Here is a 27,272-nt window from a genome sequence, read left to right as displayed (position 1 = left end):
TTTCCTCTTTTTAAAATCAGTTTCTTTTATTCAGATAGTTGAATTTGACTCCACAGAGGAACCATGTAATACTTGAATGTGGCTTCATATATTATTGTGTTTTTAGTTACATTAAATTCATTTGAGTCTGACTTCTTCGCATCGTGAACTTCTGATCTCCTCTTTCAAACACAGAAACAGATTTCAACAAACAGACGAGTCCCTGCAGCTCTCTGCCTTTATGCTGTTTACTTGGAAAACAGCTGCTGTGCTGTGCCCAAACAATAAATGTGGCGTTGATGATCACAGTGAAGGCAGCCTGCTGGTGTGCATCACCCCCGCTCAGGTAATAAACACGTTTTCCTGTTTTCACAGAGGAAATGGAGCAGATCTCGTTTAGATTTGATCACTGTTGCAGCTAAAATTTTGGAAACAAATAAATGTTGTAATATTTAGGACAAGAAGCTGACTGTGAATACATTATTTTCTTTAGTACTGAACACAAGTCTAACCAAACTGTTTTTATCCAGACCTTCGACCAGAACTTTAAAACTGACAAAAAAATAAAACAACAAAACCACATATTGATTAATTTCTGTGATCCCAGTATGATGATGCTGCCGGTTAGAAAAGAGGACAGTTAGTTTGCATGCAGCACCCTCCATCTGTGTGACACTTGATACAGGCTCCAAAACCAGATCCATCCCTGCTGATCTCTGTGCTCAGATGTCCAGAAATAAACATGTTTACCACCGGGTACAAAAAATGGTTAGCTATTTTCCTAATTCCTGAAAACGTTAGTGGGAATAAATTTGTATACAAGTCATTCATTTAAAATGTATAAAGGATTAAAGTTACGCATGAATAAGACGTGGCTGCTTTGATTGACAGGTAGGTACTGTGACAGTTGGCGAGCTGCCTGCAGGTTTCAGCATCCACGTTTCATTTGGCATCCCTCTGCTCCACCAACACCACCTCTTTCCACATTTTTGGATTAGTCAGCAGTAAAGCTGGCTGAGTAAGGCACTGCTGAGATGGTGACCCGGAACTGAGTTTCCAAACAGCTCTTCAGGAAACCTACGGGTGACGTCACCGAGGTTACATCCATTTTTTAAACACAGTCTGTGGTGCCATGAAGGGGTTCCTTGGTGTGCTGCTTTGTTAAGCAGTCGCGGCCCCGATGTTAAGTAGTCTTTGCGGTGTGGTGTTCCCGAGGTGAAGGCTGAAAGAAACCCGTCACTCCTTTATTCTCTGCAGATTAACACAGTCCACTTTAAAACTAATTTGCTTTGTTCGTCCTCTGCTAACAAGGGATCTACGGCTGGTTCTCACGCCATTTGCCAATCAGGGCAGGAGTCGTGTGCAGAATTTAGGAGAAGGATCTTCTCTGGGCGTGGGCCCTGGGGAACGACTAAATCACGGATAGAAACAGTTGAAATTCCTTTTCAAGGTGTCTGAGTTGAGCCTCTGAGACAGTTTGAGGAGCTCAGACAGAAGAAGAAGAAGCTCAGAGTAGAACATCTGTTCTAGCCAGCTGAAATGGTTCAGACAGCAGACAGGATACTTCTAACAAGCTTTCTTTTGGAGGTTTTCTAGGTGATGAAGATCTAACTGGAACCTGGAGCATACAGGATTATATCTCCTGGCCTGAGATCCAGAGGTACATCCATCAACCAATAACAGCTTCAGCAGATGTATCAGTATCTGTGTATAATATGTCCGCCAACATAATCAAGAAATATCAATACAGAAAATGAACTTCAGAAACTGTTTCACCTTTAGAAAGTTTGACCTGCAGAAGTCAGAGAGCAGAAGACTCAGAAGTGACTACAGTAAGTTTGCTGCACAGGTTGACCCAATAATAACTCAAAGTCAGGCTCCGGTTCTGTTCATCGGTCGCCTCTCATTAAAGCCAGCCGGGTCAATATTCCCTCTGACAACCCCGCCCTCCTTCCCAGAATCAAACTCTGCTTCTGAGCGCTGCTCAGTTAATGAGCTGAAACGCTCGTCAGCACCCTGCAGAGAGCCTCCCACAGCCAGCGCTCTGATGAGTGTGTTAACGGAGAGGTATTAATCCTGACGCGGGGAGAGGAACTATATTTAGGGCCAACAGGAAACAGGAGGGAATTAGCTGAATTAGCTTGTTTACTGAATCACAACTGAGGGATGGAAATAAACCTTTGAACAGCCTGTTGGCTTCGTGCAGCGTTCATCACGGTGAACTCAGACATCCTCAAACATCCTCAAACATCCTCAAACATCCTCGATCCTCCAGGAGACACTCAGATTACAGGCTCATTGATTTTCTAGCAAAACATTATGAGTCCTCTAAGAGACAACCTGATCCTGGTGTTCCTTCTTTTTTTCTGACATGTTACTCTCACAGAAGAAAACCTGGCTGAATTGATCATTTCTCTGAACTACAGAGAACATTTGCTCTGAACATGGAGAATTTTACAGAACATTCAGTAAAACAAGTGACTGCAAGTAAGTCTACCGATTGTCAGTAATATATCCAGCAAATAAAATAATAATAATAACCTAATGCCATGTACGATAAGCAGTTAACAGTCCATTTACATCGATTCAAATACTTTCTTAAACATTCAATTGTTGCCTAGTTTTCATAAAACTGCAGATGTTCAGACTTTCCATTATTTCATTCCTTAACATGAACATCCATCAAAATCCTATTCGGTGCTTTGAAGGTTTGGACATGAAGTGTTCAATGGAAATTCGTCCAACCGCTGCTCATGAAGACCAGGTGATACTGATGAAAGTGGATTTTGTTTTGTGAACTAACAATTATTGCGAAGGGAAAGCTTTGTGTAGAAAACGGAAAAAATTGTGGTTGAAACTGGTAACGTGTTGCTTTCAGTCTATTTATCTTTTGAGTACCGGCACGTACCACAGTACATTTTTTACTTCCCAAAATGTTGCTAATGTAAAAGAGTATCATTCTTAACACAATAATCATTATTAACAATTTCCCCCAAAAAATGTCAAAGAAGCCGACTCTATTAAAATGTTATAAAGCTCAGAGATAAATCACAGCCGCGGGTTTAAGTAATTCTCTGATGTAAGTTGGGTTGTGTCTCCTGTGGTTGGCGGGTCAGCTGTTCGTCTGCAGCTCTGAGGTCAGTACCTGTTGTACAGCAGGATGTCGGGCCTCCAGATCTGGTTGTCGGGGAACCGAACGTTGGCGACACCCGGATAGTCCGACATGTTCCACTGAAGGTAGAAATCTGTCCAGTACTGCAGACACATAAACACACATTAATGTGAGTACTAATACACACACAAAATAAATAAATAAAAACTTCAGTCACTTACAGTATTTCCGGAGCTTTTAACTACATGTGTGCATAAAGTAACAACCGACTTTAAAATGAGGACATCAAAGCAACAACTTGGATTCGTCTGCATCTGCTAATCACTGAAACTATTACGAAACCTTTCGACGGAGGAAGACTTCCCCTGAAAGTCGTTATCCACGTGGCCTCGAAGCTCTGGATGTTGAAATCTCAAACTTATTGTGACTACTTAATTAAATAAAGTTAAATATCACCAAGATTGTTTTCTCCACAATGTGGTGCATGTTTTTTTGTGAAATCTACACAGAGAAATAAAAAAGTAAAATTGTCCTAAAGTGGCCATTTGATGAGCAGCAGCTCGTCTGTGTTCGACCTTCATATTTCAGCTGATGACATCCAGATTTCTCTGATGACTGTGATGTAACAGCTGTTGTTATTTCTCTATCTGTGTTGTTTCTACGAAGCTGAGTGAGGAAGACGAGCGCTGCTGCCAGGAATCATCAGCAGTGTTGATGTCTCATTAGCATACAAGTCTCCGTCCTCATTACATTTCACAGCCTCTCTTTGGTTTGTGTTGATGGTTCGAGGCTGTGATGGTGAAGGTCACGCAGACATCTCCCTCTCTTCTCTCTCTCTCCTCTCTCTCTCTCTGTCTTGTTTACTTCCTGTCACCGAGTTGAAATGTTTTTCTCAGAGGACTCTTTTGGAAGTAGAAACTGTCTCAGTAGCTGCAGACATGACCCCGAAAATCACAGGACAAGACCCTGAAGTTCACGTCCAAAAACTAAAAGTGGGATGGCTTCTCAGAAATGTTTGATTTGATACTTTGGATTTCTCAAGAATGTATAACTTTTAAAATAAGAGACAAAAAGAACCCTAAAATGATCATTATGTTTCCGGTAGTCACTTTAATGAAAAGCTCTTCTTTAGTCGTTGTGTCATCTAAAAAACAGTTAACGAGTTAAAGGTTTTAAAAGTTAATGAGCCACGGTGACCTGGATCTTACATTTATTGTACAAAGGAACACACTTACGATTTAATCAATCACATCGTTTTTGTGCGTAAAAATATACCCACAGATTTACTGCAAAAATCCAGAGTTTGTTTTGTCAGGAGTTTAATATTTAAACTTTTATGGACCGAGCTGTCGGTGCTTCAGCCACAGAGCTCGATGCTCCTCCACCTGAGCCTGATGCCGGGGATTTAGAGAGCAGAGCTTTCGTCATGAAATATTCTTCACACTTTGAAGAACAGCCCTTCGTCTGCAGTACAGACAAGGTTCATCTAGTTTATGTAATAAGCTTCTGAATATTCAGGAGAGTCCAGAGCTACAGCCACCAAACGTGTTTCTTTGTGGGATGCGTGTTAATGTTGAGGATGAGTTGTGAGCTGTGTCTTAGGGATGTTTATTTGTAGGTTTTTAGCGACACATTTTAATTGTGTGTTCAGGAATGTTTAGATAATTAACTTTGCACCCTGGACCTGACAAACTTAATCTCATCCCACTGTATGCGTATTAATATGGATGTGGTAAGAATGACAAATTAATTAATCTTGAACCTCGTTAATCACATCCTGACTGAAGCTCTTTACTGAACACACAGACATGAAAGTTATTATCCGTCTTAACATATAAATCTTACAAAAATGTTGAAAACACTATTATTCAATCACGAGATGGTAATAATTTTTTATGAGTTACAAACTTTCAACAGATGTTATTTACTCCATAAACAGTTACACTAACTAAACAGTTACTAAACAGTAATCAGGCTGTTTCCTCCGTTTAATCATTTATATTTATGAATCCATGATTAACAGACATTTAAATGTTTACTTTACGCTTCAATATCTTCAGTTATTTCTTTTATTAAAGTTGGGATCCCGGTTCCAGTATTTCTTGTGTAATTATCTGTATTTTTCCAATATGTTATTCTTTTATTGTTTGTTTTCTTACGCTTTCCTCGTTATATGGTGACGAAATTACAATTACAATAGTTTACAATTTTACCATGAATTTCCATAAAGTTGAATGTCACGACTAATAGGAACAGCACTTTGGTTGAATGACATCACAGCCTTCCAGCTGAAACAACGAAGACTTGAAGAGAAGAAACACGGACATCAGAAGCATCATAAAAAGATGGTTTGATTTTCAGTGTCTACATGTATTTTTAATAAGCAGGTGAGAATGTCTCTGTTCTTTTTTTCTGTCTAAAAAGCTTCAAAGGCTCCAAGAGTCAGAACAGGATGAGACCAAAGCAGGCTGCACAATATAAAGCCAAACTGATGCAAAGAAAGGAAAAGGAAGGAAAAAACATACAAGAAAAAAAAAAAAACCTTTCAAACAATGTCATCTAACAGCCACTTCTGAACTGAAATTGGTTTTGTATATCATCACATTTATTTTGGGATTGTCCACATTTTTAGTCTGATACAGAATCATTTTCTAATAAGAGAGATTATCCTCCCTGTCGGAGCTGTTGGTTATTTTGGGATCTTGGCAGCAGTTTAAAGCTTCCCTTTTAACAAGACTAAAAATGTAAAGACTCAACACACGCTGAGGATTTCGATTTAATACAGGGTCATTAAAATCAAAAGGAAAGAAGGATTCATCCTTGTTTTTTTTTTCAGGAGAGGATGTGTGTGTGTGTGTGTGTGTGTGTGTGTGTGTGTGTGTGTGTGTGTGTGTGTGTGAGAGAGAGAGAGTTAAATGATGACCTACTAGGGACTCTAAAAGGAGTTGTAGTACTGGTTTTTTTTTGTTTTGTTTTTTTATCACAGACCTACTTGCCACAAATGTTTCTCTCCATCACAAAAACAAAAAAATATTGTGAGAGCCATTGATTGAATACTGAGGTGCTGCTGCAACAATGAATGGGATAAAAATGTTTTTTCCATTAAGGGAAACTAACACGGTACAAACTTTCACTCCTGGTGAAGTCTCTATGAGTCATTTCCTGTAACCCGGTATCACGGCAAAGCGTGAAATAGACACGCCTGGTGATGTTTAGGCGTGACAGTTACACACTTTGCAATCAATAATCACACTTAAGCAATAGTCGGGTGGAACCAGGTCGATTTGATGGTGAATTTTGTTTTTACCTTTCTTTGTACTACATTATAGTATTCTGAATATCTTTAATTTATTTTACTTCTCTTTAGAGAAAACAAAACACTTGTTTATGTCAAATTTGTGTGTACGGTGAGTATTTTTTTTATAGATCAAACCATCAATCAGTTAATCATAATGATCATTGGCAGATTAATGGATAATGAAAATAATCATTCATTTCACCCCAAAAACAAAGACCTGCAAAATTAGGACAATCCCACCAGAATTGGCTGAACTTTGTGTAAACCAAGATGTTGGACAGGGTAAACATTGTGCAGTCGGCATCCCATAATATATAGATGTTGTATTGGTGTCTTCATTCATTAAATAACTGTTCAACTATTAAGGTACCGCATCCTTTACTATTATATTCTCATCTCAGATTTGTGTAGTTTATCTTTTTATGCTTATGTATGTGTTTAGTTTTCAGTGCTCAAACAGCCTTTAAATGACAATAGTCAACAAAATAATTCAACGATATGAAATACAAAACCCCCTAAAGGTAAAAAAATCTGAATCCAAATGTTGATACTGAGGCAGTTTTTATTCCCAGTGAGTCAAAGTTTTCTCGCTTGCCAGGAGAAAAACTTCCAAAAAGCCGCAGTAACACTGACATTAAAAAATCCACACAGCTCCCAGTGCAGAAATGTTTTCTCTCGCTTAAAGACATTCATCCCCTGCTCAAAAAAAAGGCTCTCCATGACTCCAGCAGCAGCAGCAGTGGAGGAGGAAGAGGAGGAGGGGGAGGGGGAGGAAGAGGAGGAGGAGGAGAGGAGAACGCCAAATTAAATTAAGCCAAAACACTCGTTGTTCCTGGGAGGGTGCTGCGGGGAGGAAATGCCGAGCCCCCCGGGAGGAAGCAACCTTTCCATCCGAGAGGAGCAGATTAGGCCGGATTAGTGCATCGCCACTTTACAAACACACATTCCACAGGACCTGATATGAAAGCTAATTAAATTTGGACAGCTGCGTGAAATGGGTTTAGGAAGCTCTCTTAATGAATTCCTACACTCTCCATTAGCTCTGACATTCACACCACAGTCAGTCCGGGCCGACAACCGGCAAAGAAAAACAGCTTTTCAGGGAATGAAACCAATTCGAAGTGAACAAAGAAGCAGCGGTTGATTTCAGCAAGGTGTGAGGCGTCAAAGAGCACGAGGGACCGACTCTCACAGAGGAAGAAGAACAAGTTTGTACTCTGCCGACTTCTGGATCGAGTTTTTCTCCACCGCTGCAAACTTATCTGGGTCAAGCAGCAGAGCTACAGATTCCTCTCGGCACTGAGCTGGAGGACGGATGGGATCATGTGGCTGCAGGCTTTTATTCTTTATCATATTTACTTGGTTTCTTTCACCAGAGTCAGTTTACTCCTCGTCCCCGGTGCCCTGACTGACACAAATATCCATCTGCAGCGGCCGGAGGTGATTTTGTGATGAAGATCCAGCACATATTCTAACCTGCCGACGAGACAAATAATCCATTGACAATAAAATACAGATTATTGTTTGTAAATGAGCACTGCTGCTACTAAATGCTGAAGCAAGCCTTTAAAGAACCATAAAGGAAAAGTTTGACATTTTATATGCTTTTCTACTTTCTTACTGAGACTTGCAGAATATAAAAAGCTTGAGACCACTCTCATGTAAGTGGAAACGGGCTACATGACCGGAGATGACTCCCTGAGCAGGTCTGAATCATTGGCATCAATCTGAAACAAAGATATTTAAAGATATTCAAAACAGATTTGAAAGTGTGGTAAATGAATAAGTGTATGGGGGTACAGTACTGCCACAAGTCAAGAGCATGCTCTTCCAATTTGAGAGCGTGACTTCTTGTTTTCACATTGAAATATTGTAATTTTCTCTCTGGAAAGTCTTCGCTCGCAGCTCAAACAGTTACTGCTCACCTGTGGACCTGAAGAGCTCTTTTAAAACTGAATGTCTGACCTCAGCTGGCGCTCTTGGATTTGGATGAAATGACTCGAAATGACCCTGTCAAAATTCCCCAACCGACAGGTATGACGTCGACCAATGAAATCCTCACTGCCTCCTTGTGTGTGCGTCCCGATTGGACCGTAACGGTTGAAGCGGATTCATCCCTTCCTTCAGCGCCGTGTTAAATGAACGTAGCAGCAGCGACTATTTGAGTCCTTGAGTCCGAGGGAAGACTTTCCAGAGAGAAAATGACAATATTTGATGATAAAAACAGGAAATCCGGCTCTCACATTGAAAGAGCATTCTCTTGATTTATGGCAGTAATGTACCCCAGAGCGGTGTAATCACTTCCTACCATGTGATTAGTGTCATGAAAATGACTTCACCTTTATCTGTAGTCACAAACAGTGTTTGCTTGTTCAAATGTGTTGAAAACATCAACAGTTTCTGTGTGCTCAGATTCATTTTATTCACCTGACTGCCTCTTAGGCTCCCGAGTTAAAGTGGGAAATCTCGTCCTGTTGTTTAATCCCAACATAATCCACTTCTCTATTCTGGCTGGATTGATGCCAAACTGTTTTTTGGCTCTGACCCAGCGAGGACTCCAGAGACCTGGACTACGCAGCAGGTTCAACACATCCAGGATATCTTTCTCTTATCTGGTTTAACTAAGCTGACAAACTACTAAACAGTCACATGAAGGGATCCCAGAGTTTCTTGATCCTTCCATGAATGTGTTTCAGCATCTGACCGATCACCAACACAGACAGTCGACAGGCAGCAGTGACTTATTGTACAAACCAAGAGTAAACTATAATATCAGACAAATACAAACAAGTTAAACTCATAACCGCTGTTGTCTTGAAGCAGCTCAGCTGCAGCTGTTGGATGCAGGAAGGACAGGAGTAAAAAAAAAAAAAAAACGCTGACCGTGTGACTTTGCAGTTAGAAGGTTTATCAGCGCCCTGTAGGGCAGCAATGCACGTGACCATGATTACATTTGTGGTTTCCATTAAAGAGATATGTTGCTTACATGTTTTTTTTCGTATTCAGAATTGGATTTATTGCCAAGTATGTTTTCACATAAAAGGAATGTTGGGCTGCAAAAAACTAAATACTAAAAAGTGAAAGAAATATCAAGGAGCGAGAAAATTAAACTCAAAAGGTAGTTGGTAGAAATAAAATTTCACACTAAAGTACAAAAATACACAGTATAAACCGATTATGTGATGTGAAATGTAACACCACAAAGAATACTAATAAACGACGCAATAACACCTCGTTTTACATGTGATGAGTTCACAGCTGTGCAAAATAAGATTACAGATTTAAATGTGACGGGTAATCTTATGATGTGTATGACTGTATTATTCTTGCAGCTCCAAATCCAGTGGTGCAAATTAGGAAATAAAAAACATAATTTAGAGGTAGGTAGGTTTACTTCCATTTGAGCACAACAAGAAGGCTGCAAGGCTTCAATCAGTGTCTGTTGTAGGATGATATCCACAAACAAAAACACCATGAAATGGAATCTATAGCCACGAGGTTTGCTCGTCTCTGAAGCCTCTGAACACTGCAGAGACCCTCGGAGACCCATCAAACCTGACATCAGTAAACCTGACGAACCTCCCCACTGTGGGCCACAGATTTCAGAGTCACAGTGAACTGATGTCGGACTGACTGAACACCACAGTGACTCCCGATCACCCCTGAAGTACACAGTGGGGGGATTTTTTTACAAATGCAACTTTAAACCCCGGAGGATGTTCGGTAGTAAAAGAAACACTCCAGACGGTTCGATGTATTTTACAAAGTTTGCAGATAAAAGATAACAAATGAGGATGAAAGCAAATACAAAGTTAAAAGTGCAAACTGAGCACAGATTAAACAGAAATCAGAGTAAAGCGACAGAAAAGTTTGAAAACTCACCAGCTGCAGCCAGATGTTGGTGGTCAGTACTTGGTTCTTCTCATCCTAAAAAACACAAACAACAAAAGCAATCAGTGTCTTCGCCCCATTTCCCCAAAACACAATCAGTCCCTGAGAATTTTTATCAAGTACCTCATGTTTATTAAAACAGCACTTGAGAGCGAGCGCAAACAGACAATGTGGACTTGCTCTTTATGTTGGAAGAACATACATCTCAAAACGTAGGTGTTGTTAATGAGTAATCCTTCATAAAAGTAAGGTCTACTGTAGAATTTGCAATCTGCAGCTTTAAACTCGCTGCTACCGAGTGGGCATCAGATAAGAAAGTCAAGTTATTTTCAGTGCTGCTCGGCTGTTTTTGGTGTCAAAGAAAGAAAGTCAGAACAGAAAATATCTTTTTTTTGGATTAAACAGTTTGCGTAACAGCTGAAGCATGGACGTAAATACAAAAGTAAACGGTCCGTTACCGTTATCTTTACCGATCTCGTCAGCATGTCCTGATAATTAATCAGTATAAATAATTAATGAGGCAACAGCTGCTGTGCGACTTGAGTAAATAAGCAGAGCTTTCACTTTAGAGACGCACATGTGGTTCCTGCTGCTGAGTGATGCTGCGGGAATTTATTCAAATCAGAGTCTCAACCTACATACAGCGGAAAAATAACAAAAAGCTTCAGGAGGCTGGATGACAATTCACAGAAACTCAGGATTTCACTCAGTGGCGAGAAGAGGCAACGTCGGAGAGCCTGTTGAGTCTACACATAAATATGACTGTCACATGTACTGTATGCACGGAGAGGTTGGCTGATAAGCAGCTTGTATTTGCATGTTACAAGCAGCCAGAAGATCAGTTTTGCAAATCAGGTATTCAGCATCAATCATTTTTCACCAAATGTTTACAAGGAACAGTTTATGATAGAAGTATGGACCGAAAATGAGCAAACAAATGAATTAAATCCAAAGTTTAAGATGTTGAAGATGCTCTTGGCTTGTTTCAAAAAGTCAGGAGCTGCATGATAATCTAAAAACTAAGTCATGGAAAAAAAAATTCGGCCTAAAGACACTGTTGGGAAACAGGAGCCTCGTCTGTTTGCAGACGTCCGTCTCCTCTGAGACAAAGTCTGTCCATTCTCCACTGTTTGTTTCATCCCTTTAAATTAATCTTAAACATGGCAGCCAGCCATCAGGGGGGGATACGAATAATGTCAGTTTGATGAATGTCCAGTCTGTTAATATATTCTCAGGCAGCGAAGCATACAGAGATAATAAAAAGTTTCAGGACTGACCTTCACTTAGTATCCTAAGGATGCAAAGCCAAGACACAATATGTGAAAAATTAAGTGCATTCTATGGAAACTATTGACTTTTTCTGTGTACTGTATTTGAATTAGCAAACACGAGACCCTCTTCAAAACAGGAAGTAAAATCAGATCAGTCACAGTGATGCAAAAAGCACTTAAAACTAGAATCAGAGCTTCAGAGGTGACAATGATTAGAACCTGTCTATTTTATATCTCTGAGATCATTTCCAAGGATCACCAGATAGTTGTGGAGAAAACCAGGTGAAAAATCCAGTTTCAGACTGGACCGTGAAAGAAACGCTACAGGGCTTTTAATTTGAAACAGTTTGAGCCGCAGTATCGAGCTTCACCAAGCAGCTACAGCCAGTTAGTTACCACATGAACGACCTGAGGGATGGCTTCTCAGATAAAGTATTGCAGCTCAGGACTCTTGCCAACAGGAGATGTCTCCATGTGTTTCACCTGAAAGTTCAACAGCAGCTTCTTCACCTCAGAAACACGAGGATATATCAGAAATATCACTCTGACTTCATGCAATATTGATTTACATGCTCAGCCAATAGCAACATGAAATATCCACAGTGTGTTATTTGTTATTTGTTCAGAGGGGCTTGCATATGAAAGCATAAATAACCTATGGAGCCAAAAGACAGCGATGAGTGAGCGAGACAATTTTCATAAAAGTATAAAACTGGTCCAAGAGTGAATGCGAGTGAATTTGCAATTTGTCACAGCTCAAGGAGCTTTTTTTATGCTTGCGTGAACCTTTTGCAGCTCAACATGAGCCCGGCTGCGCCTAGATGGGTGGAGCAGCTCTACGAGGGGCGTGTCCATAAAGGTTTGCTTGTGCAATGCAACTTTGGTGTCACTTTTGAGGTCACACTTGTGTTTCCACCAGTTTAAACCTCAGCAGCAGGCACTGAGGGAGATGGTGGAAGCAGCTGAACAGAGTGTTTTCAATGACTGACAGGTCTGGTCTGCAGGCAGGCAGTTCAGCACCCGGACTCTTGTACTACGGAGCCATGCTGTTGGAATACGTGCAGAATGTGGTTTGGCTTTGTTTTGCTAAATAAACAAGACCTTCCCTGAAAGAGACGTTGTCTGGATGGCAGCATATGTTGCTCCAAAACCATCATTCAACATTAAAAATATCCTCCAAGATGTACAAGCTACCCATGTCATGTGCACTAATGCACCCTGATACCATCACAGATGCTGGCTTTTGAACTGTGCGCTGATAACAAGCTGGATGGTCCCTCTCTTTAGCCCGGAGGACACAGCATCCATGATTTCAAAGTGGCCAGCTTTCCACTTCACCTCAGTCCATCTTCAATGATCTCGGTCCAGAGAAGGCGGTGGTGTTTCTGGATCATGTTTCTATCTGGTTTCTTCTTTGGAGAGTTTTAACCTGCATTTGTGGACGCAGCGATGAACTGTGTTCACAGACGATGGTTTTCACAAGTGTTCCTGAGCCCGTGCAGTGATTTCCACTACAGATTCATGTCTGTTTTTAAAGCAGTGCTGCCTGAGGGCCATCCCATACAGGTAACAACACATGCTGCAAAAACTTCCTGGAAGTCACACACACTCAAATCTAGTTCACTGTTAATCCCAGGGTTTGGATTAACAAGTGGAGGTGGAGGAACATCTGGCCGCATCCACCCACCAGCTGGCCCATCCTCAAGAAAAACATGGACTCCTTCCACCAGCAAAGCCAGACACACCGCAATGCACACTTCCCCCTGCACCACATCTTCAAAGAGATGCAACATCTCCACTTGAGCAGACGAGAAGAACAATCCCATATCCCAAAGTAACGCTGAATCCCCAAAATCATATCACTGAACTGACGCCAGGATAAGTGAATCCAACGTGCCTGTTTATCTCTGGATTTTAACAGCCACCATGCGTCCTGTCAGGGAAACAAAAAACATTTTATCCGAAAGGCAAACAAGCACCATCACAGAGAACTTTCTCACACACCCCCACACTCCCAATATGTCACAACCAGTTCAGAAACCGTGACAAATAATGAGCGGTAACACCAGCAGTCAAATCCTCCATTTATTTTAGAACAAACAAAAATAACTGGAGTTGTTGAAATGAGGTGTGGCAGTTAGATACTCTTCTCACAGACATTTTACTATATTAAAGAATAAATGTAGTCATTCTTAAATAATCTGATGAGACAAAATTCTTTTTTTTTTGCATTTATTTCTGGGAGCCAATAATTGTAACCAGGACTTTACCACGAATGCACACACTGACTCTGAATCTAAAGAACGTATATTGTATTTTATATCGTATTTACACAGCATGCTAGAAGTACTCTAAACTCTTCAATCAGTCCCTCCAGGATATTAATGAGTTTTTTAGTGATTGTTGCTATCAAAAAGGTTGATTTTGCTGCTAATTTCCCCCCAAAATCGTGATGTAATTTGTGAAGTTTTAAAGGATTTTTATGCAGTAAAATTGCAGGAATTAGAAAACATTGGAAGTTGAGGGGAAAAAAAGCGATTTTAAAATTATTATTTTTTTAAAGCAGTAACTGATAAATAGTCAGATGTTATCAATTCCTTTGATAATAAGCATGCTGCACATCGCAGATATACTTCAGTACTAATGATGTTTAGCTCTGATTTGGTCTCCACCAACTCCTGAAAAACAGCTGCTGGAAATACTGAAGCTGAATCAAACTGTAAATGTGCCGGAAAACAAGAAGCAGCAGCTGAAAACTCTGCAAAGCTGCAGTTGGTGAGAAATCTCTGTGGGTTTGTCACCAAACAACATTTTTATCATCAGACAGTCACCTGAATCATCATTAGTATTAAAACATTAATTAGGACAGCTCTTAAATTCATCACCTCCTGCACAGAGTCAACAGCTGCAGGGATCATTTGTACTCTGCTGATCCTCTTCGCAGTGTTTTGGATGATATTTGTGTATTTTTGTCAAAGCAGCGTCTCACTGGGCCACGATGCTGATCATTAACAGTACCTGAGGGAAACCTCTGCTGATGTTCACAAAGACATTCAGGGACAGGTTATCAGGGTCAGAGAGGCAGCAGGAGGCTGCATCTGGTTTTATAGCTCATTGTTCCTGCATGTAGAGCGAGCCGAGGAGCTGCAGCGTGACCTCCACTTCACCTGCGAGTCACAGACCAGACCGCCCAGCGAGCTGGAAAGAGAAGCCACTGGTCTGGAGATAAAACTCTGGAGCAACGGGGCAAAACAGCAGCAGCTGTGAAACTGCAGCTCAGATGATACGAGTTCATGACCGCCGCTGCCCTCCTCACAGACGGGCTTCTGTTACCAGAACTACAGACGTCGGACAGACACACAGACCTGAAGGACTGTCTGTAACTCTCCTTCATGGACGCACACAAAAACCACAACTAGTAAAACTCCGTTTGAAATTTTAAACAATATATTCTGTAAAAAGTACGACTCTCTTCGAGTTTGTTGGACAAATAGAAGTTATAGCTTGTTCAATCAATGTTATTTGTTTCTGTGAGTGATCAGTTGACTCACTGGTGAGTATTTACTGGGACTTTAAGTCCACTGGAGTCCATCCAACTATTCAGAACAGCCTGTAGCTTTCATTATAAAAGGCACGGAATTGTTTCACTTCAGACACTTAAATATCAGCATTTAAAGCAAATATTGAAATGATGTCACCAAATCAAACCAGTCTCATGAATTTAACTTTCTTGACTTTTACTACATTAACAGAATAAAACATTTTAAGTTGTGAAAATGTTGTAAGTGGGACAAACATAAAATATAATCTTAGGGAAATTAAGTCAAACTGCTTAGCTCTGATTTTTACACAGAATGGAGCTTTATTGCAAGAGACACTGATTGTAGTTAATTAACAAACGAGCAATTTGGAAGCATTACGTTCAACATATGGAATACCATCATTAAAAATCTGTGTCTCTGTAGTTCCTCCCTGTGCATAATATTGTGGATGTTCCCATGCGGTGCTGGAACGTCTGAGGAGCTGATATGAGTTAAGTATTATATTTGGCGGCAGCTCCCCTGAGTTTCACAGCATTCATAAAGACTTAGACAAAGGCTGCAGCTTCGAGTCCGGAGCAGACTTACATCAGGCAGGCTGCGTTTCAACACAGATGGAGGATGAAGGAGATTCTGTTAGTATCCAACAACAACAAAAATCACCTGAAAACAGTCCAAAAAAATTAAAATAAGAGAGCAATGAGGTCAGACCTCTCCAACGTCTCCCTGGGAGAACACAGAGTCTGCAAAGAGGCTGCAGGACAGCAAAAGCTGCTTCTTCAGCTGAATCTGTGTCATTATCTGATATTAATAAGTAATGAATTACAAGGCTCGGTAATGAATAAGGACTCCAAGACTGTGAATGACGAAAACAGAAAATAGACAAAGCAGTGTGTCTCCAGAGAGCCAGAAAGATTAAAGGTCCAGTGTGCAGGTTTTAAAAGGATCTACTGGCAGAAATGGAATCAAATAATTATGTTTTAATTAGTGTATAATCCTGACGGAGTATCGGTATGTTTTAATTACCTTGAAATGAGCCCATCATATTTACATATCTACACTTCCACAGAGCTCAAATCTGATATTTGTCTCACCAATTGTCTTTGAGATGGGTTTTTAAATAAGACAGTGAATTTTTTGTTTTTAATCAATCAGATTCTTAATGGAGATCATTGGAGCATCACACTTAACATGTGGACTAAGAAAAGACAAATCTAGGAAATAACAACAGGAAAGTGATGGGAAATCCAGATGAAAAGTTAAGAAGACTCACATTTCAGAAACTACAAAACACTCACTTTTTCCTAAAGGAGAACAAAAACATGACTAAATGAAACTGAAAATGGCAAAAGTTCTCAAGAGTTAAATTAAAGCTACAAAACTTTGACAATAATGTGATTAAACAAGAGTCTACTGAGTAAAGTTTGTAAAAGCTGAACCCTCAGCATCTAGCCGAGTTCAGGCTGACTCACTGATATTGATCAAGAATCCTCTGAAGCCCACGCAAAATATATTCTGTTCATTTTGTGGTATTGAACACTGAGAGAATCTTTAATTAAACATCTAACTAATTACCATAATTACAACGTTTTGTTTGTTGTTGTTATGAAGAGTCATATTGTAAACTGTGCCATCCTGCTGATCTGTATCTTTGTTGTGTGTTTCTGTGCTGTCAGACTCAGTTTTACCCATTTTCAGAGCATATTCTAAACACACACACACACACACACACACACACACACACACACACACACACACACACACACACACACACACACACACAGTGTGGTATCAGAGATAAAAACCTGCAGAACAAGAAGGTTTCCTGCAGCAGAGAAACTGTCCCACAGAGCAGGTAGAAGAAAGCTGGAGAGACTCACATAACCTGAAGATCGCACGTAACAGGGAGATGAGATGAGACGGGATAAACAGGGAAAATACATATCGCATAAGTAGAACTGGATCATCAGAGAAGATGATATGAAATGAGACAAGATGAAATAAGATCATGTGTGAAATGTGTTAATATCTCAAAGGAAATTATGAAAAATACTGTAATGAGAAGAAATATTTGAGATGAAATGAGACAATAAGATGAGAACAATTAAGTAAACTAAATATTAATAAACTAAAATTATGAGATTGTTTGATATAAAATGAGATAAGATAATAAAAATGATGATCAAAAAGACTAAATAAGATCTCGGTATGAGAACTGAAAAGATATAATGATATAAAATGGGAGAATAGAATTAGACAAACTGAGAAAAGACAACAATATTAAATGTGGTGAGAAGTGATGACAGATGCAGAAATGAAAATAAGACCATGAGATTAAATACATACATCAGATATGATGGGATGAGAAACAAACCAACATGTCATTTAATCCGTTTGCTTTACATCTGGATGGAAAATTGTTTCGTGATGTAAAATCAAAGTGATCGATGTTTCCAACAGAGCTAATGTTGTGTTTCTTTCTGTAATGATGTTAAAAGTTAATTAATTTGACCAAATATTCAGTTTCATCTCAGCATTTGACAGACAGAAAAACTTGCAAAGACTTGTGAAGTATTGTTTGATATCGAGCTGCAGCAGCACAGATGTGTCTCCTGGAGTTTCACTCTGAATTCATCCTCCTGTGGAATCTCTACAGCCACCAGCTGAGTCAAACTGTGTGTGTGTGTGTGTGTGTGTGTGTGTGTGTGTGTGCAGATGAGAGGAGTGAAGCTGCCCTATGCTCCCGCTGTGTGTCAGTGTCATGCTGAGGTTTCAGTGCATCAGAATTTCCGTTTGTGTGTGTGTGTGTGTGTGTGTGTGTGTGTGTGTGTGTGTGTGTGTGTGTGTGTGTGTGTGTGTGTGTGTGTGTGTGTGTGTGTTTGTTTACTTTAAAGACACACACACACACACACACACGGGGTAAACAGTGTGTTGTCAGTTTCAGCCTCACGGAAACAAACAAATAAAAAACAACTCACAGATGGAGTGAAAAGTGCTGAGTCAGATCAATCAATGATTTCACACAGAACAAACATCCACACCTGTTTCATCCTGCAGGATCACAGGAGGGCTGAAGAACATTACAGATGACGTTTCAGTCCATTACAGGACCAACACACACACACACACACACACACACACACACACACACACACACACACACACACACACACAGACATACAGACAAACAGACAAACAGACAGACAACCACATTCACACCTACGGTCAATCAAGAATCGCCAATCAACCTAACGTGCATGTGTTTGGTCGGAGGAAGCTGGAGAAAACCCACGCAGCCACAAGCAAACTCACATTATAAATATCTCTCCACTAAAATAGTTTTCAATGCACAAAAAAAACTTTCCACACATACAAAAAAAAAAATCCGGTTCACAGATGTATTTCTGATGCAGACAGAAATATTTCTTGTTTTAAATATGTGTAATATAAATTCACAAAAACTGCAATAAAATATGCAATAATAAATATTAAGATGTGTCGCCGCCCTACAGGTGGATCGTTGTTTCAGCAGTGTGACACAGGTGGAATTACTCCAGATGGAGGTATCAGCCATCCTCACCAGTGTGGAAGCTCCGCCTTCCTCCGTCACCATCGACGACAGGACAGAGCTGACGTCGCTATAACAAGACTGAAGAAATAAATACATTTAAAAAAAAAAAAAATCCCCATTTCGTGGGATGATGACGGAGGAAGCACCGTGGTTCTGAACGTAGGGGACGACCCGGCCAAAGGGAACTGACTCAGCAAATTTAACAAGGCAGCAAACAACAACTGGAAACAAACAAACCATCATAGAGGACATTGAAGCTGCACTCAGACACATCGTCAGCAGCTTTAAGAGAGCAGGACACTGATCTTCTTCACTGGTCCCAGTCTCTGGTTTGGGAACATGGATGACACCCGGGTCAAAATCAAAACAGGAAGTGGAAGTCTTCACAGAACAGATCGGTGCGGTGGACCGCAACATCACGCAGGAGGTTGTCAGAGGAAATCGTCTGGTCTGTTTAGAAATTGAAGATGACAAAAGCCTCAACATCAAAGTGTATTTAACCCCCCCCACACACACACACACACACACGCACACACATGCACGCACGCACACATGCACGCACACACACACACACACACACACACACACACACACACACACACACACACACACAGATCAATATGAATCTTTGATCCTCACCATCTACTAGATCAAAGCTAAGTTTTTTCTGAACCCTCCATCATCGGACCAACAACGCGTCCCCGAGGAAAAAGGAGAAGCAGCAAAAACACATTAAATATGCGGCTGAAGAAACGAGACCTGAAGCAGACGGTCGGAGAGGAAAAGGGGATTTTCAACAATCAGTGCATCTTTGTACACTTCAAGCCAAATAACAGTCTGAGACAGAAGCCTGTCCACCCGAAGACAGTCAGACATCGACACGGACAGCAGCAGAGCAGTGAATGCAGGAACTACTTTTCTTTCCGCCTGTCGTAGGTAAATGTGCTCGACGGAGAGCAAACAGTCACATGGGGATGTAGGTTCGTTTGTGATGGCAGCAACACAAAGTCGATAAACAGACGACAACAAAGAATATGATGAGGTCATAGAGCAGGTAGAGAGAGAGAGTCGTAAACCAGTGCTACTGACCAGCTCCGTTTGTTCAAGATTGAAGTGTCCATGAGACGACGGGAATTCACCGCAATCTTAAAACCACAGGATTTAAACTGATGCAAATAAATGTAGCTAAATAAATAAATAAATATGGTCTTGAGGTACGTACTGAAATAGATAAATGCTACAATAAATAGCGATAAAGCAAACATCAATAAAATAGCCTATTTCTCAGTGTGTCATGATGCTGAAACAGCTGTTTTATTGCTGATTTTAACAATAAACTAACTATTTATTCTATAAGCAACAAACCTGACCTACTAAATGTGCCCCTGAACAGCCAGTGATGTTCACTGCTGACAGATTATTTCAAAATGTATTGTCTGATTTATACATTTATTATGGCATTTATGGATTTCATTTCATTTCAACGAGCATTTTAAAGTGGTCAGCTGTCAGTTCCTCTCCTCTGAGCTACAGTACATTTTGAGAGGCTGCGTCTATAACTTATTATTTACCTTTTCTGAACACAAAGCTTTAATAAAAAGTATCTGCATCTGTGATATCAGTCCACATTTTTACTTGCAGTTAGATCGGACGGGAAATTTGTGGTGTTGCACGTCTCTAGTTTGAACTACTAGTCACTCTGACACATGCTGATGTACATGCCCGTTACTACGGTTACGGATATACAGATCACTTTGGACAGCTCATGTCCAAAAGATACATGTTGACTTCCATTATTTGCTTTAACACCTCAGATGAACCTTCTTCCACTTCATCTGGTATCATCGTGTTCCGACAAACACTCGACTCAGCCGTGTGTGTTCTTACCACGTCCATGATCTGCAGCAGGCTGAAGCTGAAGCGGACCGTCAGGCTGTCGGAGTCGTTGCTGACCGGCCGCTCCAGCGGGTTGTAGTTCCTCATCAGCTCCTTGTAGAGACGCCGCTGGTACAAACCCTGCAGAGAACCTGGAGCAGGAAAACAGACCGTCAGCACGTTTAACTTCACTCAAGGAGACATGATTCAATCAGGGCTTCAGATCAGAGGTACAAAGACTCCGTTGCTGTGTTCCAGATGTTGTTCTTGTGTTCCAGATGTTGTTCTTGTGTTCCAGATGTTGTACGAGTGTTCCAGATGTTGTTCTTGTGTTCCAGATGTTGTTCTTGTGTTCCAGATGTTGTTCTTGTGTTCCAGATGTTGTACGAGTGTTCCAGATGTTGTTCTTGTGTTCCAGATGTTGTACTTGTTCCAGATGTTGTACTTGTGTTCCAGATGTTGTACGAGTGTTCCAGATGTTGTTCTTGTGTTCCAGATGTTGTTCGAGTGTTCCAGATGTTGTACTTGTTCCAGATGTTGTACTTGTTCCAGATGTTGTACTTGTGTTCCAGATGTTGTACTTGTGTTCCAGATGTTGTACGAGTGTTCCAGATGTTGTTCTTGTGTTCCAGATGTTGTACTTGTTCCAGATGTTGTACTTGTGTTCCAGATGTTGTACGAGTGTTCCAGATGTTGTTCTTGTGTTCCAGATGTTGTTATTGTGTTCCAGATGTTGTACTTGTTCCAGATGTTGTACTTGTTCCAGATGTTGTTATTGTGTTCCAGATGTTGTACTTGTGTTCCAGATGTTGTACTTGTGTTCCAGATGTTGTACTAGTGTTCCAGATGTTGTACTTGTGTTCCAGATGTTGTATTGGTTCCAGATGTTGTTATTGTGTTCCAGATGTTGTACTAGTGTTCCAGATGTTGTTATTGTGTTCCAGATGTTGTACTTGTTCCAGATGTTGTACTTGTGTTCCAGATGTTGTTATTGTGTTCCAGATGTTGTACTTGTGTTCCAGATGTTGTACTAGTGTTCCAGATGTTCTACTAGTGTTCCAGATGTTGTATTGGTTCCAGATGTTGTTATTGTGTTCCAGATGTTGTACTTGTGTTCCAGATGTTGTTATTGTGTTCCAGATGTTGTACTTGTTCCAGATGTTGTACTTGTTCCAGATGTTGTACTAGTGTTCCAGATGTTGTATTGGTTCCAGATGTTGTTATTGTGTTCCAGATGTTGTACTTGTTCCAGATGTTGTACTTGTGTTCCAGATGTTGTTCTTGTGTTCCGGATGTTGTTCTTGTGTTCCAGATGTTGTTCTTGTGTTCCAGATGTTGTACTTGTGTTCCAGATGTTGTACTTGTGTACTAACTCTCTACTCTGAGTCCATCAGTGTGTTCTCTCTGTCAGTACAGAACCATCAGAACACTACCAGTTCCAGGATGAATCACTCAGAACGCTCCAAAGAAGAAGTGAGAAACACTTTCACCCTAAACGGTCGCCATCTTGGCTCCGTAGAGGAAGGGGGCGGGGCCATAAAGGATTTTCAAATTAAAGGTATGTGAGGAAGCTGCAGCTGTTCCTGAACACAACGTGTTTCTTCTCTGCTGCTGCTGGACAGAAGAATCAGAGTGTTTATTGAGTGTTAAACAGAGGACACAAAAACGCACTGATTTCTGGGTAAAATAATTAAAGCTGCAGATGTTTTGGAGGCTGATGTGGTCACATGATGAGGTCATTTCCTGTCAGTGCAGAACAGCAGTGTGCAGATTGAAACAAAACTACTCTTCCTGCACTACAGCAGTACGAGTCCTGACATGTAAGAGCTCTATTTGTTGGTGAACTGAGGGAATTCTGTCATCTGCAACACAACACAAATGTGTCCTGTCACTATTTACAGAGTGAATTGTACCAAAACCTCACCATCCACTTCATAGAGAGAAAGAAGCTGTTGTTTGCAGTGTCAGTGATCCACAAAGTTCTGATTGGCTGCGTTGTCGTCGTGGGTTACGGCAGCACTCATTGTGAGATCTGAGACCCCTGTTGGGACAAAGATTTCACCACATCTCTCTTACGACCGTCTCCTTTCATCTCAGCCCGTCCGTCATCGCACCGTTAATATGGGCTTTAAAAGGCTTTACGGACGCGGGTTACATCAGCGGGGTTCAAGATGAAAGCTCGTCCTGATGCCTGACAGGTGATCAGCCAGACGGACAGCTGATTGACTGACTTCTTATTGTCAGTCCTGAGGATCAGAGTTTTTATGACGCAGTGACGGCAAAACAAAATTACAGTCATGATTCAACCACGGCAGAGCGTGAAATAGCCACGCTTTGGCCTGTCGAGGCGTGAAACTTACAAGCATGTTAATGTCATGTGATGCTGGATCATGTGATCAAAGCCTCACAACAGAGGCAACAAAGGACACGTTTTTAGGCAGCATCAGGAGGCAGGAGGGGTTGTTTGGTGGCATTCGTCACAGACTACTGCCATGCGGGACGATGAGGTTCGAATGTAAGAGTTGACAACGTTTTTGTCAAGTTGTTTGTATTTTTCCAACCATATGTTTCATTTTCCTGTAAATCACATGACTCTACATGCAGTAGGTTTCTTTTTTGGCCACTACAGGAAAACGTGTAACTTTCATGCCGAGACAGGCCATTGCGTGGCTATTTCACGTTTTGCCGTGATACCGGGTTGCATGATTAGTCCCTTCTGTGTAGCATAATAAACATATAGCGTACCAAACATATAGCGTACCAAACATATAGTGTACCAAACATATAGTGTACCAAACATATAGTGTACCAAACATATAGTGTACCAAACATATAGTGTACCAAACATATAGTGTACCAAACATATAGTGTACCAAACATATAGCGTACCAAACATATAGCGTACCAAACATATAGCGTACCAAACATATAGTGTACCAAACATATAGTGTACCAAACATATAGTGTACCAAACATATAGTGTACCAAACATATAGTGTACCAAACATATAGTGTACCAAACATATAGCGTACCAAACATATAGTGTACCAAACATATAGCGTACCAAACATATAGTGTACCAAACATATAGTGTACCAAACATATAGTGTACCAAACATATAGTGTACCAAACATATAGTGTACCAAACATATAGCGTACCAAACATATAGCGTACCAAACATATAGCGTACCAAACAAATATCACGCCCGCATTTTCATTCACTTCAGAGATTGGATTAAAAAAACAATCTTTGGTGCAAAACGTTTACGGTATTATCTTTAATTTGACTAGTTTGTGGTACAATAATAATGATAATAATAATAATGGTACCATGTTATGGAAATCTGGACTGTTTATACTGGTGTGACTTGAATGACCACATTTAGGCAGTTTATTCTGTTTTTAATCGGATTATTATAAATAATTCATGAATCACTGACACATTCTAAATTCACTAATATAATAGTAAACATCTTTTCTCAGAGCTGCAGGTGAACAGATGTAATTAGATCCAGTGTGTAAATAGCACTGAAGGTTTGTCAGACTGCTGAACAAAGTCTTTCAGCTCGACGCGTCACTCTGTATGTTAGTTCATCAAATATTTGTTTAAAAGAAGGAGTGACATAATCACGCTCAACAGATATCAACAGACACAATATGATCCACTTCCACTTCCACAGTAGGAAGTTCAAGGAAAAAGAGTCGGAGCACTTCCTCGTCGAGCTGAAACGTTTCGTTCTATATTTAGTCTGAGTTGCATTTCACGTGTTTGTGAATCCACTTTAGCAACGTGTCTCTGCGGAGGAAACACATCTGCTTGTGTGCAGATTGAGCAGCTGATGTACACAATGATAATCCTTGTGTGTGTGCCTACAGAGGTGCACATCACTATTTTAATAATGCACTTCTAAAACGAGAGGTTTATTCACCTGAGCCTGTAAAACAGTTGTGTAATGTCCCGATGAGCTTCATCAAGTCTCAGAAAACACTGTTTTGTGGTTATTCTACTGATAAACGCAAAAACACTCCATTTACCAGGCAGCACAGGTTTAGAAGCTATATTAAGTAACATTAAAATAAAGGTGTACTTGTGGAGTTCAAGTCTCCATCTCTGCTGCCTGTGAAGGCAAGGTACAGCTGGACAGCTCAGAAATACATATATACACTGCTCTATGTATTAATCCATATCTGTTCTGGTCACAAGCCTGTCTGTAAATGTTTCCTTCAAAAGGAACATTTTATATCACGTTGTGAATGTTGAGTTCAGGTTTCTGACAAGAACAAAATTCTGTCAGAAACATTAGAGATGAAATGACTGACGACCTTTTAAAAACCAGCCGACAGTAAATTACCCAGTAAAAAAAATATTTGATTTAATGGGTGCCGGCGTCGGGACTATAAGTGATTCTGGAAAGTGTGAAGTGTCTTTTTATTAGTTTTGGCAAAAGACATAAATTAACATCTGATTTTAAGCTTTAATATTCCAAAGCATTAATATTAAAGTTAAAAAGTTTTCCTTTTCATTCTGAGAATCAGCACTTCACAACATTAAATGGTTAAAAACCACCAAGTACACTATTTAACTGTAAAGCAGCTTCTCCAGCAATAAATAATGTGAAGCGTGAAACCTGTAGGAAGACGATCAGACTGGAGATTTATATGCTTCAAGGTACAACGATGATTGTAGACTGTAATACATGACAATACAGCAGATATCAACGTTTTAGCCTGCAGAGGAACTACAGAGCTGAAAGCGGCTCATCGGCTGTTGTTTTTCACTGTCTGAGAAAGCTTTAGTTGGATTTTAGCTTTTCAAACTGAAATAAAGCTGAAAATAAACACTTTCCAAAGTGAATAAAAGACAAATCTGCAGAGAAGTTTTTACAGTAAAGAGCTTAATAAATTCACTGGTAATGAAAATAATGGTTTATAGTTACATTAAAGATAATGGTGTGTTCAGTGAGTGAATATTTTTCTTTGACTGACTATAATGTCGATGTGTTTGAGGGTTAACACTTGATTTAAGGAGCACAGTTTAGAATCAGGCAGAGAAAGGCATTTAGTTGTGATGGTTAAGGAGAGTTATCTGAAAAGGAGAGTCCTCTGAGCGATAGAAAGACCAACAGGAGTGTGTGTGTGTGTGTGTGTGTGTGTGTGTGTGTGTGTGTGTGTGTGTGTGTGTGTGTGTGTGTGTGTGTGTGTGTGTGTTGAGCCTACCGTGAACGAGGCAGCAGAGTATCAGGATGTGAAGGGAGAACATCCGAGTGTCCATCCTCAGCGACCGCGAGTCACACAGACGGGAAACTGACCAGAGTTCCTCCTGAAGCAGCCGCAGATACCGGAGACAGAGAGAGACAGAGACAGAGACAGAGGATGAGAGAGAGACAGAGACAGAGAGACTGAGAGGCAGAGGGAGACGGAGGGAGACACAGAGAGAGAGAGAGAGGATGAGATTGCTCTGAGGGGGAAACGGGATGCTCCTCCCTCCATACAAATCCAAAGCAGCAGAGGACTCAGCAGCTGGAGAAGCTGCAGGAGACAGAGAGAGTTGTGTGAGTGTGTATTTGCATTACTGATGTTGTGAGGACATGAATCTGTTTACACTGTGTGGACTTGACTTTGGGGTCATTCGTTTTCAGGTGAAGACCTGGTTTATAGTTGGTTTTGCTTCAGATTCAGTTTAAGTTTAGCTTCAGAGGGACCTGATGGTAGAATTGGACATTTTAGTATTGAAAGTGAAAACACACCAATTTTGCAGTTTAATACCAAATTAAAAAGCAGTCAGAGAGCTCAGAGTGACTCTATCGAGGCTGAACAACCTTCCAAATATTAATTTAACGCTACAAACTGTGAATCTGACAGCATCGAAAACACACCCAGTAAACTCCACTGAGACAAACAAAATATCTTTCACATTTTATTCATTCTAGAAATCTTGTTTTGAAGAGTCTGTATTTAATTATTTGTGTAGACAAGTGACCAAAACCTGGAGAGGCCACCGGTTTTCTAAAGGTATGAATGCAGAATGAGACACAAGCAAACTGATCGTAAGACTCTCACACCTGGAAACAAAACGCATCCTGGCTGATTCAGCTCAAAGAACATCTGTTCACACACACACACACACACACACACACACACACACACACACACACACACACACACACACACACACACACCTAAATAGATTTGAGGTTATTTGCAGTTTGCTTTGGTCCCACCAATATAAACTGGTGTGATTGGAGCTCTGTGCTTTTTGTGCTTTCATGGGTTCCTGAATTTTGGAAAGTTGGAAATGTGATTTATGCCACTGAAAGAGCGAGAAGGAGAGCGAAGACGTGATTGTGTTGTGAAAACTGACAACTAAGGTTGAGCACAGGAGTGTTGAATGTCTATTTGCAGTTGTTGGAATATTTGTCTCCCCAGGGACTATGACGTGGTGATGGTATGTCATCTTATTAAAACGCAGCTGTTGATGGAAGAGGTTTGTTTTAAATGTTCACGTTGAGAGAGGGAAGTGGTTTTCACACCAATAAAATCACTACACCGCACTGTAAACTTGTTTTAATATTTGAGAAACGTTTGCTATATTAAAAGCCGCCATGTTATTTGCAGGACCAAAATGTGTGTTCATTGTGAATCACAGGAAATCTGACAGTCAGAAAGAAAAACCTCTTGTTCCTCAATCCAGGTCATTTTTGTTGTGCAAACCTGAAGACTTTGTGATAAACAC

General features: G+C 40.5%; 1 protein-coding gene across 1 annotated transcript in view; it reads right to left on the bottom strand.

The window, feature by feature from the left end:
• Positions 1-25,925, bottom strand: part of LOC138206483 (neuronal acetylcholine receptor subunit alpha-7) — a 49,071-nt gene extending 23,146 nt beyond the window's left edge. The window contains exons 1-4 of the mRNA XM_069163225.1: positions 25,757-25,925; positions 20,549-20,688; positions 10,272-10,316; positions 3,125-3,234 (exon numbers count right to left, since the gene is read on the bottom strand). Of these exons, the coding sequence (XP_069019326.1) occupies positions 3,125-3,234; positions 10,272-10,316; positions 20,549-20,688; positions 25,757-25,811 (350 nt within the window). The 5' untranslated portion in view covers positions 25,812-25,925. The remainder of the gene's footprint in view (positions 1-3,124; positions 3,235-10,271; positions 10,317-20,548; positions 20,689-25,756) is intronic.
• Positions 25,926-27,272: the final 1,347 nt, after the last annotated feature.

Source organism: Embiotoca jacksoni, unplaced genomic scaffold, assembly GCF_022577435.1.
Source record: "Embiotoca jacksoni isolate LCO1_2020_lvr unplaced genomic scaffold, fEmbJac1.0.p SCAF_3, whole genome shotgun sequence".
NCBI lineage: Eukaryota > Metazoa > Chordata > Actinopteri > Embiotocidae > Embiotoca > Embiotoca jacksoni.
This window is presented reverse-complemented; position numbering and strand designations above follow the sequence as displayed.